Source organism: Sturnira hondurensis, unplaced genomic scaffold, assembly GCF_014824575.4.
Source record: "Sturnira hondurensis isolate 20B ecotype Veracruz unplaced genomic scaffold, ASM1482457v3 Scaffold0023357, whole genome shotgun sequence".
NCBI lineage: Eukaryota > Metazoa > Chordata > Mammalia > Chiroptera > Phyllostomidae > Sturnira > Sturnira hondurensis.
In genome coordinates, this window is record NW_028095988.1 from 10,804,323 (window position 1) to 10,821,351 (window position 17,029).

Genomic DNA, 17,029 nt, shown 5'->3' on the forward strand with positions numbered 1-17,029 from the left:
AGGGTGCCCTAATCCTGGGCCAGTAGGGTCCACCCAGCTAACAGTGCCTTTGCTCCACAGATAAACCTGCTGTTCCCCATCATCTACTTGCTGTTCTGGGCCTTTCTGCTCATCTTCAGCCTGTGGTCGGAGCCCGTGGTGTGTGGCACTGGCCTGGCTATCATGCTGACAGGAGTGCCCGTCTATTTCCTCGGTGTTTACTGGCAACACAAGCCCAAGTGTTTCAATAACTTCATCAGTGAGTTGTTGAAGGCTCTGGGTGCCTAAGGGCCTCCTGGTCTGGGGTGGAGTGGTCAGTAGTCTGGCAGGAGAAGCCCACCAGAATCAGGAGAGCTAGGCTGGGCCACGGAGCTCTGGTGAAGGAGCTGGGGCAGGAAAGGGCAGGTGCCTCCCCAGGCACCTCTGAGGAGAGAGCAGTTGATGTTTCCACACAGACTTTGGACCTGCAGGGATAAGCATCTTGATAGCTATCCTGCAGGAGCTGCCCTGGACTTGGTGCAGGCAGGTGGAGGCCCTGGAATTGGTGATTAGTGGGCGTGGGGACAGTAGAAAACTGGGGCCTTGATGAGCATGGAGCAGCCGGCAAACAGGCTGCCCAGAGACACAGGAGGCAGGTGGGGGCATCTCCTGGAGGGGGAATTTCCTGAAGACAGTGATGGCTCTGTGGAGGCAAAACCCAGGACAGGAGAGCAGGGAAGAGCATGGTGGGCCACTCAGCACTGACTTGGTTTTTGTGTGATCTCTTCCCACAGCGTTGCTAACCCTGGTGAGCCAGAAGATGTGTGTGGTTGTGTACCCCGATGTGGGCGGTAGCTCCGGGACAGAGGTGATAAATGAGGACACAGAGCAGCAGTGGCAGCCCATCGCCTCCAAGGACAAGGACTAGTGGAAAAGCCCGGCCCTGAGGACCACCATCTCCTCTCAGTTGCCTCCTCCCTCTTTTACCCCTTTTCTGGCCTCCTGCCCTGCCTGGGTCCCCCCAACACACACCCCTCTGCTTCTGTCAAGCAGGGACAGGACCTGGGGGTGGGTGGTGAGAAATTATAAACAGAGACACTGACATTTGTACCAAAAGAACCAGCCCTTCACCCCAGGGCCCGTGCCCAAAGGCAAGGCTGCCCACAGGCCAGGCTGCCCACGCTCACACTGAGCTGTGAGAGGACAGTGGAGTGGCTGGAGCACCACCCTCCGGGGCCCCTTCTTCCCACTCCCGTGCCCAAGGCCTCAGCTCTGAGAGAAGTGGCAGCAACAAGCAACAGTGAGTAGGTGAGAAGGGCCAAACTCAAGCAAATAAACCTGTCACCATTAAAAGCCAGCTGGAGAGACCTGTATCTCCTCCCTTCACTGGGGACCCAAGAAATCAGAGGTGATGCTTCCCTCTGCCCTTCCCCCCACACGTCCATGCATTGCAGCTTGGGCTTTCTGTCCAGACTAAGTTCCTCAGGATACCATCCCCACCCAGATCCCATCCCCCATCCCCCACTGGGCTAAGGACCAAGGAAACGGGGAACTGCCCCTCACCTGACCCCCAGCCAGGCCCATGGAACAGATTGGGAAAGCCTCAGATTGCAGAAACCCAGCCTTGCCCCTGACCCCTGTATCCTGCCCCCAACTGGGTGCCAAAGCTTTCTGAAGCCAGAAAGTCCTCTCCTAAAGACAAAGCAATTCAGCTCCTCCCTCCCCACCCTCCTGGGGAGGAACAGTCACCCTGTAACCTTGCAGCTATGCTCCCAGCACATACCACTCAGCCAGCACTGCCTGCCCCCACCCCGTCATGCCATTTTCCTCCCCTCTCTGGACCTTGGCTCCTGGGACCTAGGCCTGGGTGTGAAGGCTCCCTAAGCCCTTCAGGCCTGAAACCTGAGCCAAATCTGCCTTAAGTCACCTCCCATCCAAGAACTGGACCTAAAAATACTCCCTTATTTCTAATCTTCAGGGCAGACCTGGTATGAAAAGCTTTCCCCAGAGAGGGTGCTCTCCCATTGCCCAGAGGGGCCATTTGGGAAGAAGGCCACTTCCTCCCTCCTCTCCCAATTCTAATAACCCCTCCCTCTCTCTGGTCCCACCACTGTCCTGCCTTTGGACAGCCTCCAGGGTGGGTTGAGAAGGCAGTGGTGGCAAGTGCCCACTTTGGAGGCCCTCAGAGAAGCCTGTTGTCCGTGGAATGAGGACTCTGGCCGAGGCCGCCTTTCCCTGTGCTCCAAAGGAAAGAGGTAGTGTTTGCCCTGGGCCTTGAGCCTTCCCATCACACCTGCTGTGCTAAGGACTAGATCCTTTTATCCCAAACAGGAGCCACCTGCTTTGTGCAACTCCCCATACCGTGTGCTTAAACTGGAATACCCAGGAGCCCCTCTGGCCTGCTCCTGTCTCCCAGCGTCCTGCCCCGCCTGCCTGACCCTGCGTTGGCGAGATGCCAGGTTTGGGCTGAGTTATGGTCCCTTCTGAGGGGACACCAGGCGGGCTTGGGCTGGCCCCTGGAGGGCCAGGGGACCATCCTCTTATTTCTTCTCATTCCTCCAACCACCTTCCCTCCTTCAAGTATTTTTTTCTAAGTGGATGCCTTACTTTTTGGAGAAATATTTTTGAAGCTGGCATTTCTATTTCTTTTGGATTCTTTAAGGTTGTTTGGGGGAGCAGGGAGTTGGTTATACCTGGATAATAATTGTCTGTCTTTGAATTGGTTTAGGTTTCCAAGGGTTGGTTAGTTTGTTTTATGGAGGATTTGGGGTTTTTTCTTTGATGTAATAAAATTGAAAATGGAAATGGAGTTGGTGGGGTCGATAATTCAGTGATCTTCTCAGGGAGTCTCCAGGCAAGTCCTGTCTTTGTCAGGAGGTCTCTGCTCATCAGGTTCCTTCCAAGACGGCATTCCTAAAGGCTCTCGCTCTGTCCCAGGGGCCAGTGGCAGTCCTTTCAAACAGCCACTTCTTCCGAACCAAAAACTTGCTCTCATTTCTGCTATGAAGTCACGAAGTGTTATTAAGCTCCTGCTCCGTGTTCTGTGCTGAAAGACTAGTAGGCTAGGAAGAAAAACCGCATCACTACCCAGCGCGAGAATGGAGGCACCGAGCTGAGTGAAGGAAGGCGAAGGCAGAAGCAGTCCCCAAGTCTCGGTCAGCAAAGGTTTCTGGTACCAGGGCAGTTGAGAGCTGAATGAGGGAGAAAGGGACAGCCTGACCCTGTGGAGAGATGGAGAGCGGGCCTTAGAAAAGCACCCAACTGCGTGCAACGGGCTTGATGGGAGAGACTGAGAGATGAGATGGAGTCTATTTAGTAGTACAGAGCCAAGGAAGAGGAAGATTTCTAGGTGGAAGACCAGGAGAACTGTTGGACTAGGACAAAAGAAGAAGTGATTAAGTAGGGACAAGGACCTCCTGATGCTTTGGGTTAACTACTAGAGGAAGTTAATGGGATTAGATTCTGTCTGTGCTCGGAGTCCCTTCTTTGTGGGCATCCCTCCCAACTGCTCGTCCTGGAACAGCATCATTCCAGAGCCAGCACTGCTGACAGACATGGGAAGGAGGGGCAGTGGGGTGGAAAGGTGTCAAAACATCACCCTCCACTGCCTTGGCCACTGTGAGGACACAGGCAGGCGAGACGCCTCCACTCCCTGTCCTGGCTGGCCCTAACAGTCCTGCTTTGTGGCTGGTGTTCTTGTAGACTGAGGTTGGAGGCTCACCATGGGCACAGACACTTGGCTCCAAGTCCCACATCAGCCACTGAACAGCTGTGTGTCCTTGGGCAAGTCATTTAACCGATTTAGCAGTTGTGCGGGGGCGGGGGGGGGGCAGTGAGTATTCCTATATCTCCCTGCCCAAGGTTGTTCCAAAAGAGTGAGGGCAAAACTGAGCAGAGGATAGTCTTGTGTAAGAGGCCCTTCTCTAAGCTTCACAGCTACCCTTTGGGACCCCTTCTTTTCCAGTACACACTTTTCCTTTCCCTGGGCAGTGCAAGGTCTTCCTTCATGTCACCGCACTCCAGCAGTCTAGCCCCCTGCAATCCCCTCTTGTTCCATGGAGACACTCGTCTCTGGGGGCTTCCTCTCTCTTACAGAGAGAGAGGAACTAGAAACTCAGATGCTGAGACCTTAGGGAACTTAGGAGGCTTTTGGAGGTCACTGAAATCACAGCTGCTTAAGCATTCATTTATTAATATAGTCACATAACAAATCTTTGTGTGACCATCGTGTCCAAGAATTGTTCTATGTGCTGTGGAATAGCAAACTTATTCCTGAATTTTCCAACTCAGCACAGTCTTCAAATATTTTGTTCTGTTTCCCCCATAAGAATATTCATACTTGTCCATCCACTTGTCTTGGATTTTAATTCCAGCAATACAGTCACTACAGCTGAAGAGGTCCAAAAAATGTATCTGACCCTTCCTTCAAGGAGCAGTAGTCTCTGAGCAGGCAGAGGCAAGACTGCACATGGCACAGATGTGTGCCCTCATAGCATTGCTGACTGGGACTTCATGCAGCTGGAGTCCAGCTGCTGCAGGCCGGGGCTGAACCCACCAGACCCCCAGGGCCCACGCAGTGCCTGGTCCCTGAGTGTTCAAAGGCACCTGTCAAATTGAAGCACCAGATGAGGCCGAAGACAGTGTACATCTGCTTAGGAGACATAAACTGTGGTGGGTGGACAGAAGAAGGGCAGAACGAGACTGAACGTTGCTTTCTGCACATTATTTTGTTCCAAGTGTAATTAAACAACCTGACCAAGTAGGCAGGACTACTGCTATTTTACAAAACTTGTCCAAGATCATGAAGCTGGTGACAGAGGCAGGATTTGAGCCCAGTTAGCTCTAACACATAACTCACTGCCACGCTCAGTTGCCTCCCTGTTGGAAAGGCTTGATGAAAGAGGTGGCTTTGAGCTGGTGCAGGTTAAGAGTCAATAAAATAATACACATGCATTGCCTCAGCTAATGCAAACAGGTAGCAACTGCACAGGAGATTATCCTCCTGACCAGGGGGGCCTTCTTTCTGCCCCTGGGCAATTACACAGTACTTGAATCCCCCAGCCCTTGCCTGGCAATGCTCTCCCCACCCTCCTTCCTGCCCAGCAGGCCCTCCTCCCCTGCCCAAACATCCAGAGCACCTCTCGCCCTGCCAAACTCCTTGGTTACCGGGAAACATGGTGTCAGTACACCTGCAACGTCAGCCCCCAGCCTGGGAGGTGAGAGACCTGAGATCACTTATCTCCCCACAGCCAAGCTGCAGACTCACGCATTTCCTGCCGCCGGCTCTGTTTGCACACCTTTCTGCTTTCCCCAGTGCCAGTTCCCACACTGCTGATGGCTTCCCGCTCTCCCAGGGTGGCGGACTGAGAGCAAAGAAGGCGCTCTGAGTCGCACAGCTCCCCCTTTCTCTATCCCTTCTTGCCAGGGGGGTTTCAAGAGTTGTCGCATTGCCCTTTCCCTCAAGATCTACACAGCATGCTTGAATGACCTTGGGTGGCTCTGCCCCACGGCTTTGTTTTCCTCATTTATAAAGCAACTATAAAAATACCATCTGTCTTGCTTACCTTCCTACTTAATTCACAGGAAAACTATCAACATGAAACGTGTAAGTTTCAAACACCAGAAAATGCCAGGCTTTCACCATCATCCCTAGTATTTCAAAGTTGGAGAGGGACAGAACTTTTCTTTGAGACAAGGCCCTGTCAGCCAGCCCACCCTCCCCGAAACTGCACCGCAAGTCCTCTTCCCAGCCGTGTTCCCTCTTCCTCCTTCCCCAAGGACCCCCAGCCAGTGTCTCCCTGATGCCAGGGCTGTGGGAGGCTGCCCTCTGTCGGCCACCTGATTCCTTACCCCAGTAGCCCCTCAAATCCGGAATTTGGACCTATATTGCCACCTAATGGTCCATAGAAGCACTGCTGCCAAACTGAATTAGCTCAGCTGTGGTATACCTATTGCCACAGGGTCTTTAGAAATAGGGAAAAGACAGAACAAATTTCCCCATCTGGTTCCTGAAATCTGTCTCTGGGATGTGTGAAGATCTAGGTCAGGGCTTTTAGGGCTCAAAACCTGCACAGAAAGCTCCTGGGGTATTGTGCAGGCAGGGAAGGAGGGAGGAAGAGCATACTCACTAGAGGGGTAAGTTAGGGTTACTTACAGGCCCTATTTGCCTACTTTACTGTAGTGGTTAACGCCACTGCGTATCCCCTCTGCATTTGCCCCACAGTGGCCTGGCCTTTGGTATGCCTGACCTATAAAACCTCGGGCTTCCCACAGGGACACCCCAGCATTTGCTTATAGTAAAAGAGCCGGTAACATATTTCTATTGTGCCCTTCCTTTTTCACTGAACCAATAGTTCCTTTTACAGATGAAATTCATTTGACAGATAAAAGCAGGGTCACAACCAGTGCCTCTGACAGAAGGGAGTGGGGAGTAACCAAAGAAAAAGAAACGGGAACGGAGAGGAGGCCTCCCCTGAGGCCAAAGGTACGGAGAACGAGCCCTGAGCTTCTCCTGAAGACCCTGAAACAGAGCCCCAGGAAGAGGTGATGACAAAAGACAAGGCTTCTCAAGCCTCACAAGAGGAAGTGGACCCAAGAGACATGCATCAAGGTCAGAGAATGGCCATGCAGAAGGAAAGACAGCAAACCGAGCTGTAGCGAGCGCCTGAGCCCTGTGGCCAGGGCACAGGAAATGGGGCAGAGCACCAGGGCCAGGGCAGGGCAGAGCTCCAGCCTGAGACTCTGGTAGCACGGGGCAGCTAGAAGAGAGAGGCTCTGGAGCCACCAGAGTGTGACAGTCAGTTCTGGGGGCAGTACCTTGCCTGGACCTGGGGCACAGGGCTCAAGTCCTGACCAGGAGCTTCAGCCAAGTCCAGGCCCTCGGGGTCAGTGCCAGGCTGCTAAAGCTAGTGGGAAACGTGAGTGTCTGGGCTATTGCACAGGCCTTGTGAAAAAACCTAGCAAATGAGCATGCTCTGAGCCATGACACAGTCCCCCTGCATGACTTGGTCTCAGAACCTATCAGTACTTCCTAAACCCCTCAAACACCCCCTAGCCTGAACCAAGAGAATGCCCTGGGAGGTGGGGTTACAAAAGGAACTGACTGCCCCCAGGGTTGGGTGGAGTCCAGCCCTTGGGGGCAGGGGGGGGCAATGAGAGAGGTGTGTCAAGGGAGGAGCTCAGCCCCAGCTGGGGGTCGGCACTGAGGAGGGTGTTCTCCGTTCCTTCTGACTGGGCACCTCATTCTGCGCAGAACTTTTAGGAAGTTGGAGGGGAGAAGACCCTCAGAGGGAGGTGTTGCCCTCAGCAAGGACTCTGGCATCCCCTGGACTCAACGGGGACTGGGGAGGCGATCCCAGAAGCATCAGCTCCTGGGTAGCTCAGAGCTCGGGCTTGAACTCTGACCAAAGGGTGCCCCAACCGCTCAACAGGCTGGGGGCCCTATTTCTCTAAGGCCTGCATCCCTCCCTTGGGGTGTGCCCTGCCCCTCCCTGAGTCACCCCAGGGAGAGAGGGGGAAAAAAGGGAAGAGAAAAGCTGCATTGACTAGAGAGGAAGGAAAAGGAAACAGCAGAAGAGGGAGGAGAGAGGCCACACAGGAGTGGGTGACAGAGGAGACTGAGAGGGCAGATCCAGGGCAAATCTAGGGCAGGGAGAGATCGAGAAAGGGCAGGCCGAGCATCCCAAGGGCGCCCCTAGAGCAGGGCTCAGGGGCGGGGAGCCCAGGGGGCGGACCGGCCATGTCTCACGGGACCTACTACGAGTGTGAGCCACGGGCTAGCCAGCAGGCACTCGAGTTCTCAGGGGCCCGAGCAGGGCCTGGGGAGCTGGGGGACATGTGTGAGCATGAGGCCTCCATCGACCTCTCTGCTTACATCGAGTCTGGGGAGGAGCAGCTCCTCTCTGACCTCTTCGCTGTGAAGCCAGCCCCGGAGGCCCGAGGCCTCAAGGGCCCTGGAACCCCTGCCTTCCCTCACTACCTGCCACCTGACCCGAGGCCCTTTGCCTACCCACCACATACCTTCGGCCCAGACAGGAAGGCCTTGGGGCCTGGAATCTACAGCAGCCCAGGGAGCTACGACCCCAGGGCTGTGGCTGTGAAGGAGGAGCCTCGGGGGCCCGAGGGCAGCCGAGGGGCCAGCCGTAGCAGCTACAATCCTCTGCAGTACCAAGTGGCACACTGCGGGCAGACAGCCATGCACCTGCCCCCAGCCCTGGCAGCACCCAGCCAGCCCCTGCGTGTTCTCAAGGTAAGAGTAGATCATTTCTCCTTGGGCCTGGAGAGAGGCCAGTGTGGATGGGGAAACTCTGAGCCTCCTGCTTAAATTCTTAATTGGTCTGTGTTTGGTGTTGTTTTGTGAAATTGGCCCATCCCAAAGCCCTCCGGACCCACCACCCAACTGTGACCCTGCTTTTCTTCTCTGTGAGTTCACTCCCACCCTGGAGCCCCCTGTGTCCTGCAGTCTCTATGCCCAGCTGAACTGCCTTGATCTCAGGCCTCCACCAGCTTCTCTGCTGCCCACCTTATCCTGTTTCTCTGAAGCCTGCTTCTAGAAGGGGAAATGCCCGCAGATTGTAGAACTGGAAACAAGACAGATTGAACAAAAGTGTCCTCTGAGAATGTGGGAGCATGAAAGGGAGTCTTAGTCAGAGCAGGGACCCTGGGTATCTAGCAGGGCCAAGGCTGTTCTGACTGGGAACCTGGAGCTGGCTCTGCAGCCCATGTCCCTTTGAGGCCCAGGGACGCTCTGGTGCCAGTACTCTTGCCCTGCCGCCACTCTGCTTCCTGGCCGGCCCTCACCTCTTGTTCCTCCGTGCCTTCCCCTTCAGGCACCTTTGGCTGCTGCTGCAGCCCCCTGCAGTCCCCTTCTCAAGGCATCCTCTCCTGCTGGCCCTTCGCACAAGGGCAAGAAAGCGGTGAACAAAGACAGCCTGGAGTACAGGCTGCGGCGGGAGCGGAACAACATTGCCGTGCGCAAGAGTCGGGACAAGGCCAAGAGGCGCATTCTGGAGACACAGCAGAAGGTGCTGGAGTACATGGCAGAAAATGAGCGCCTCCGCAGCCGTGTGGAGCAGCTGACCCAGGAGCTGGACACCCTTCGCAACCTCTTCCGCCAGATCCCCGAGGCCGCCAACCTCATCAAGGGCGTGGGGGGCTGCAGCTGAGCCCGGCTGGCAGACTGTGGGAACCTGGAGATCCCTGCTGGGGTCCTAGAGCCCCTCACAGGCCAAGCCTGAGACATGGACCATGGACAAATGGCAGTGGGTGGCAAGGGAGGAGGGCAGGCTAAGTATTACGATTCTACAGCTGAATAAAATTGTACTGTGACTCAGTACTGGGGCTGTAAACTGGGCCTGGGCCTGTGTAAATGTGGGTGTGGGGAGGGGGGCATGGCCCTACAGAAGGAAAGACAGCAAACTGAGCTGTAGTGAGGGTCTGGGAACACAGGTGACTACCTCTTGATTCCATGCCCAAATGAATATTTGGGAATTTTCCTGAGTATTTAGCAGACACGCTGCCCATAGCTCTCCCCCAAAAGAGCACCTGGCCAGACAGTGTCTGTCACTCTGTTCTTCTCCCCTGACCCTACTCTGTCCTCTGGACACTGAAGGCACCCTCCTGTCACCACACAGGACCTGGATTGGCCTCTGGTTACTGTCTTAACAGAGCTCTGTGGCTTGGAGGGAGATCCAGCACCACCCAGTCCCTGCTGACCCCAGCCCTGCTCTCCCTCACCTTGAAGTGGCATCTTGGAGCTCCTGCCCCAGGTGACTAAGAAAATTCCAGATGACTCTGCCATATTCATGGACCATTAGCTCTTCATCCAGGACTCAGTCCCTTATCTCCAGATCCTTGGCTTCAGTCCACCAGACTGACATGTCCCCAGGGCTCCTTCCCACCCCCTCCCATCTTGGCCCTCACCCCCTGGGACCACAGTGCATGAGCATTTGAGTGTTTGGGAGAGGAATCAGTTGGAAGAGGCCTGCCTGTATGTGAGAAAATTGCTAGCGTGGAGGATGACAGCGGCCTTTTCCCTTCCACAGGACCCTAGAGCGTTTTCCCTTCCACAGGACCCTCACCTAGGAAGTGCAATAGTTCAGTGCTTGAGAACCTCCGCTTGACTCTCCCTCTGCCACTTCCTCACTGTGTGACCTATAGCCAGTTACTTCCCTCTGTGCTGCAGTTTCCTCATCTGCAAAATGGGAGTAGTGCTGTTCCGTTCATAGATAACAGGGCCTAGCATAGGGCCGGCGTGAGTAGTTGTTATTATCCCATTCTGCTAGAAGTGAAAGAAGCTCAGAGATCTCATGTACACTTCTCATTTTGCAGGTGAGAAAACTGAGGCCTCAAAGAGGGGAAGAGACTTATTCAAAATTACGTGATTGGTTAGGGGCAGAATGGAAATTAGCTCCATAAAATCACAGATCAAAAGGGGTGCTGGGAAAGACCTCAAGCGATCATCCGATCAGCCGGTGGGCTTTGCCCTCAGAGAAGCGAGATAGTGTGAGCCACATTCTATAGATAACACCGTTGAGGGGAAAGAGACATTCTCCCGAAGCTCATTCAGCCCCTTTGCTATCTCAGCACAGGGCACCTGTCTGTCTCCCTGGAGCCCACACCGCCCCTCAGAGGCACAGGGCAGGGCAACTGAATTTCATTCACAAGTTATCAAGAAGGCCCAACAGAGACAGAAAGAGAGACACAATATAGGCTAGAATTTCTCCTAGACCACAGGTTTTCTGAGTGGCAGAGAGACTGGGGTCTGCATCCTCACCTCTCTCCCTCTCTCCCTCCCTCCCTCTCTCTCCCTCCCCCCACCCCCATTCCCAGTGTCAGAGCCTTTCCACATTTTGGGCATTCATGTGCGCCTTGGCTGCCTTACCCAGGACTCATCCCTCTCCTGCCTTTGCCTCAGTGTCTCTTGGGCACTGTCTGTCCTATATCTGTGCCCTGGATCCCCTGCCCCAGGTCTGGTTCGGGCAGCCAGATCTGAATCTCACCCCCGGAACTGCCTAACTTTGGAAGGGGGAGGTGCCAATTTCTGCGGATGCCTGGAAGAATCCCGCACCTTCCTTTCAGCCCAGGGGGATGGGTTGCATAAGGGGGGGTTTGTACAGAGCACATTGAATGACTCAACCTCCGGATTTCCTCCTCCTCGTTCAAGACCACTGCCCCTTGACTTATCTTCAGGGTTCTGGGTGCTGGAACCTTGGTTGCTCAGCATCAACCCCAGGCTTCTTTCCCACAGCTCTGAAATGTGTCTCCTCCCAGCTCCCATTGCCCCAGTGGTTCCCCAGGGCAGCTGGCTGGCACCAAGACTGGAGAAGAGCCACAGCCCCACTAGGAGAGAGAAGTCCCACCTGCCCCAGTGAAACAGGGTGGAGAGCGCACCCCAATCCTCTTGGGCAGATCATATCCAGGGCAGGGGGCGGGGGTGGGTATGACACATAGCCAAATGTCATACTTTGTGAATGAAGTTTTTAACCTGGCCTCAACTGATTTGGGCCAAAGTAACTTACTGGACGAGTGTTTGTTGAGCATCTTTCCTGTACCAGGGCCTTGCAAGATGCCCAGAACACTACGGCGACTAAGACAAACCCAGGTCATAGTTGAAGGAGCAGAAAGAAAAAGACAACAAACAAGTGTGTTGAGGGTCTTCTCTGTCCCTTCTTGGTCATCCTGCTACACAACAGGTGGGACAGCAGAATGAGGTTAGGTGCTTGTCCCTAATCCCTCCCTGATAGGACAAGTATCCTCCACAGCTCCTCCTTACAGAATTCCTGCCCTAACAGCCTGAGGAGGTGAGGGCCCCCCACCCCTGCTGCTACCAGCCTACTGCACCACCCCAAGCTGCCTCCCCTTCATCCTGTTCGTTCACACCTCTGTAAATCACCTTCATAACCTTCACTAATTACTCCATTTGAATATGCCCAATGGGGAAACCAAACAAAGAAGCAGGTGGGAAGGCTCTTTTTAGCTGGAGTGGCCAAATATGGTTTCTTTGAGGAGTAACATTTAAATCGAAACCTAAAAAATCTCAATAAAGAAGCAGATCTGCTGTATGGGGAAAAGGGTGAGCAGAAGGGAGAACGAATGCTAAGGCCCTAAAGGTGTCCGTGTGATCAGGAAGAGGAAGGAAGCTTAGGGAGGCTGGTGGAATGGAAAGGAGGAGAAGGGTTAAGCAAGAAAAATACCTCCCTTCTTCCCTCCAGAGACTCTTATCCCTCTGCTGGGGAGGACCGTCCCTAAGAAGCTGGGGTGAAACAAAGAGCGGGTTTATCTCTGCTCCCACTGAAGGCAAAGCCGATGGCCCAAAGGAGGAGCCCCCAGGAAGGGAAACCAGGTACCCCCACCTCTGCCTGGGGAGAGGCTTGAGGCCTCAGTAACTTGGGAAAACCTGCAAATCAAGGTGCAAACAGTACACACAAGCATTCCTTTTGGTTTAGAATCTACAGCTCAGGCCCACTTTCCCTCCATGAGCATAACCGGGGAGGAGGATAAGAGTTCTGAGCTGAGAGATAGGATCTGGGGCCCCAGGGAAGTGGCCCAGGAGGAAGGCTGTTTGGAGATACTGCGGAGAGGGGGAAGCCACCCAAGGTGAGCCTGCCAAGGTCAGTCATGGTGGAGGCTGCTTGTGAAAGCCTCTCCCCCTGCTCCGTGCACACCTCCCCACCCCACCCCCACAGATTGCCACACTCCTGGGCCCCCAGGGCCCCCATCCCAGTGTTGCAAGATCCCAGTTGGGGTTGTGGGGGTGGCAAGGCGCCTCTTCACCTCCACCTCCTACCCTACCCCAAGTCAGTGAGGGGACTGTGGGATGGAGGGGGCTGTACAGGAGGTGCCGAGACAACAAGAGCCAGGGCTGGCTAGGGGCCTGTGCACCTTCTCTTCCACAGCCAGTCACTTCCCATCACCCTCACTGGCCCCCCGCAGGCAGACCTCTCTCTCCTCTGACTCAGCCTGGGCTGCTCCAAAGTGGGAATAGTTTGCCTGGACAGGACTCCTAGCTGGCCACTGTCAATTTCTCCTATAAGCAGGTCTGGCCTGGCCTCAGAAAAAAACTTCCATGGCACGTAAAAAAATTCCCCAAGGCTAACCCATGGAGAGATGTGTATTTTGGGAAGAAAATGGCTGCAACTGGCCACCAATTCTGACTTCAGGGAGCAGTAGAAGTACCCTAGGACTTGGGGAAAGGAAGACTTCCTTAAATAGGGAGAGACCCACCTGCAGAGCCTCCCCTTTCTTGTAGAACAGAGATCTGAGGTAGGTAGAGGCAAGCCGTGCACAGATTGGGTCCACCCCCCACACCCCAGAAGCCAAGCTTCACCCCAAAGCGAGCCCCAAGCTGTCCAAGCCCGTTGCCCCCACACCTAGCACTGTCACCCCTGGCCAGACCATCCAGCCCTGCTGCAATCGGGACGGTTTGCAAAACGCCCGCTAGCTCCCGCTTTGTCACCATCTGAGGTTAGGGCTGTCCTCGGGAGATAAGCCCCAGCCCCGCCCGCCTGTCCCGAGTGAGACTGCTGGCCTGCTGCAATCGGGACGGTTTGCAAAACCCCTGCTGGCTCCCGCTCTGTCACCATCTGAGGTTAGGGCTGCACCCCAAGATAAAGTCTTGCTCCGCCCACCGGCTCTGCCTTCAAACCTCACAAGCAGCGTGGCCAAGAGACCGAGTTCCTGGGAAGTCCACTCAGGGTCTGGAAGGCTTACTCAGGCCCACTGAAGACTCCCAGTCCTTTCCCCACCTCTTCTCTCCTCCATCCCTAGTCTCACCTTTGCTCATTGTCCTCATCACCATCCTCACCCCTCACTCTCCATCTACTCTCCTCACCTGCCAACTTCCATCTTCATCTTTCCTCCTCCCTCATCTCCATCCTGCCTTCTCACTACAGTCATTCACTCATTTGCTCAAAATATACTTAATAGTACTGACTCCATGCCAGGCACTTAGCTTCTTACGGGAGCTACGGGATAAAGAAGGAGGACAGTCCCTGACCTTGTGGGGTTTACAGATTTGTGAGGGGGACAGACAAACAGAATCTCACAAAGAAATATATAATTCTAAATTGTGGACAGTGCTATGTGGCAAAAATAAAAAGATGATTGTGACAGATATTTAAATGTGTCAGGAAAGGCTTCTTTGAGCAAGTAACATATAAACAGGTATCTCATGGACTGAGTGCCAGACTGCAAACCAAAGGTTGACCAGTTTGACTCCCGGTCAGGGCACATGTCTGGGTTCCCAGCCAGGTCCCCAGTTGGCAGTGCATGAGAGGCAACCACACATCGATGTTTCTCTCTCTCTCTCTCTCTTTCTCCTCCCTTCTCCTCTCTCTAAAAATAAATAAATAAAATATTTTAAATATATAATAAAAGGTAAGTAGGAGTCAGTCTGGCAAATGTGGTTCCCAGCAGAAAGAAGTGTACGCACAGGTCCTCAGATGCAGGTGCTTCCTGGCAGACTGGATTGAGTGGGGGAGATGAGGGCAGAGAGGGGCTGCAACCGAATCTCACTCCCTGGATGGGCCCAGAGCACCAGCGGGAGAAAACACCTTCCAAAGGAAGAAGACATTTTCTCTCCTAACGAGAAAGAAGAGATGGCGGCAGACACAGATAGGAACACAAACAGGTTTGCAGCAGGCTGGGCCTGACTCCCATTTCACCAAGAAAGAAGAGGTGATTGCAAGTGACTGAGCAGGAGGCCCAGAGAAGGAGGCTTGAAGGTATAAATTCCTAGTTGCCAAAGGTGGAAGAGGAAGCTGAGTGCTGAGATTTCTGGCTCGGAAGCACCTAATAAATTTAGAGTAATGGCAGTCTGTCCTCTGGGCGATTTCCTTCAGTGCTTCTTAGCTGCTCGGCAGCAAGTGGGGCTTACTCAGGGAGGCAGGATGGACAAGACACTGGGGAGGGGAGCTGAAGGCACTTACAGAGAGGGATTTAGTGGTGAAGCTGGACCCGAAGGTGGATAAAAGTGAAAAGACAGGAAAGGCTAATGGTTCTTCAAAGAGCTTGTAGGACAGTTGCAGTGAGCCGACTTGAGCAAACATAGGGAACGGAGATCATATCAGAGAGTGGGATGTTTGATTCAGTTATTTCATTGGTGCTACAGTTTCTGGTGATGATAAGGCTCTGGGCAGGAGTCTGGGAGTGGCTTGCTAAGGTGGAATGGAGAAGAGCGTTAGAGATAAAAGGGTGAGGGGACCGAGAGATCAGCGTGCTTGATAGCCTTACGGATGACACACAACCTAGGACAACTGCTCTGCTCAGCCCCATCCTCTCTCCACCTTGCACATCCTCCTACCTCCCACATCATTTCCTCCACGTCTGCCCCTTCCTCATCCACACCCCTTCTCCTTATCCCTATCTAACTTCCTATCCCTGACTCCACGCCCTTTCTCCCCTTCGTCCCCATCTCCTCTAACTTCCATTCTAAGTCCACCCTCTCTTACCATAGCCTTCACCCTCTCCTTCTCAGCATCTCTCCTCACCTCTACCTTTTCTCCTCAGCCTCCTCTTTCTCATCCTGTTCCTCTCATCACAGCTTTATCTCTCCTCCAAGCTGTGCACTTGAGAAGCACTATTGCATGATGGGTTAAAGCCTGTGCTCAGGAACCTGAGGATTCAAATACCACATTTTCCACCTACCCATGTTGACACATTTTGCTGTGCCTCAGTTGTAAAACTGAGACAGGTTACTGGAAGGATCACATGAGTGTTAAGTGCTTAGAACAGTGTTTGGGCACAGAGAAAGTGCTCAATAAAATGATCGTTACCCTCACCCTTTCTCCTTGTTCTGTCCTCACTTTCATCTCTTACCTCCACGACCTCTCAGCAACCACTCCGTACCTCTTCAAAGAGGCAGTGGTGAATCACACTCAGCCCCTGCCCAGAGGAAACAGGCACAAAAACAAATGTCAGGAGAGTATAAGAAGAGCTACTTCAGAGCTCCTACCCTTTGCAACATCAGGGATGGAACTGAAAAGCATTATGCTGAGCGAAATAAGTCAGGCGTTGAAAGACAAATACCATATGATATCACTGTTAACAGGAATCTAAACAACAAAACAAACAAGCAAGCAAAATATGACCAATGACATTCAAATACAGAACAGACTGACAGGGTCCAGAGGGCAGAGGGGAGAGAATCATAGGGGAAAAGGGGATGGACTCACATGAACAAATATAAAGGACACATGGACAATAACTAAGGTGGGGGAGGGAAATGGGAGGGAGGTGGGGAGCACTGCGGGGGGGCAGGGCTGGGAATATAAGACAGAAAACTGTACTTGAACAAGAATTAAATTAAAAAAAAAGAAGAGCTACTTCAAAGATGTGAAAGAAATGCTATTGGAGAACAGAGGATATGCAAACTAACTCATCCTGAGGAGTTAAGTCTCAACAGGCAGATAACCTCTCAGCTGGATCTTGAGAGATCAGGAAGGATTTGCCAGGCAAATGTAGGAGAAACGTATTCCAAGAGAAGAAATGTGAGGTGTTTCTTGGACTTCCTCTATAAGAAGGTACGGCGTTCTACTAGCTGGTGTGAAGTTAGGGTGAACCCCTACCCTGGTGGGGCGCACTGTGCTCATTATGGCCACAAGGAGGCAGCAAAGCATAGGACCCAGAAAACATGAAGTGAGCCCCATCGACCTTGGGGTCCGTCACCCAAATCCTGATGGGAAAACTTTGTTCACAGATAGCCCATCCCAACCAGGAGAGGAAAAGATTCCAACACTTGGAGGGGGAAAAAAAACAGGTTTGTTTTACAGAAAGAACAAGAGTCCCCTAATGATTTGTACATGTTGACAAGAGAAGAGTATTTCTCCAGAGTTAAAGTGTCTCTAGAATATACCCACTTTACTTGGCTTTGTTTTTATGAGCCAGACATTGTTCTCAGCACTTTGCAAATCTTACTTCTCATAACAACCCTATCAGACAAGTGCAACCACCCCCATATTTGCGAATGGAAAAGCTGAGGCACTTGGCCAAAGTCGCATAGACAGAAAGGGACAGAGTTGGCTTGGCTCGAGTTTGGATGCCTCCCTTGTAATGGCTAGTGCCAGCCACAGCT

At 53.2% G+C, this 17,029-nt stretch overlaps 2 protein-coding genes across 5 annotated transcripts in view; both read left to right on the top strand.

The window, feature by feature from the left end:
- SLC7A8 (solute carrier family 7 member 8) overlaps positions 1-2,763 on the top strand; it is a 50,033-nt gene extending 47,270 nt beyond the window's left edge. For all 4 annotated transcript variants that reach the window (XM_037037733.1, XM_037037734.1, XM_037037735.1 and 1 more), the window contains 2 exons: positions 61-238; positions 753-2,763. In XM_037037733.1, the coding sequence (XP_036893628.1) occupies positions 61-238; positions 753-886 (312 nt within the window). In that variant the 3' untranslated portion in view covers positions 887-2,763. The remainder of the gene's footprint in view (positions 1-60; positions 239-752) is intronic.
- A 4,112-nt stretch (positions 2,764-6,875) lies between these two features.
- Positions 6,876-9,289, top strand: CEBPE (CCAAT enhancer binding protein epsilon). Its single transcript, XM_037037665.1, has 2 exons — positions 6,876-8,206; positions 8,787-9,289. The coding sequence occupies exons 1-2, from the start codon at positions 7,697-7,699 to the stop codon at positions 9,120-9,122; spliced, it is 846 nt and encodes a 281-aa protein (XP_036893560.1). The 5' UTR covers positions 6,876-7,696; the 3' UTR covers positions 9,123-9,289.
- The last annotated feature ends 7,740 nt before the right edge of the window (positions 9,290-17,029 follow it).

Coding starts and splice junctions, on each gene's coding strand:
- CEBPE (XM_037037665.1), top strand. CDS start 7,697: ATGTCTCACGGGACCTACTACGAGTGTGAGCCACGGGCTAGCCAGCAG. Junction 8,207..8,786: donor AGCCCCTGCGTGTTCTCAAG/GTAAGAGTAGAT, acceptor CTTCCCCTTCAG/GCACCTTTGGCTGCTGCTGC.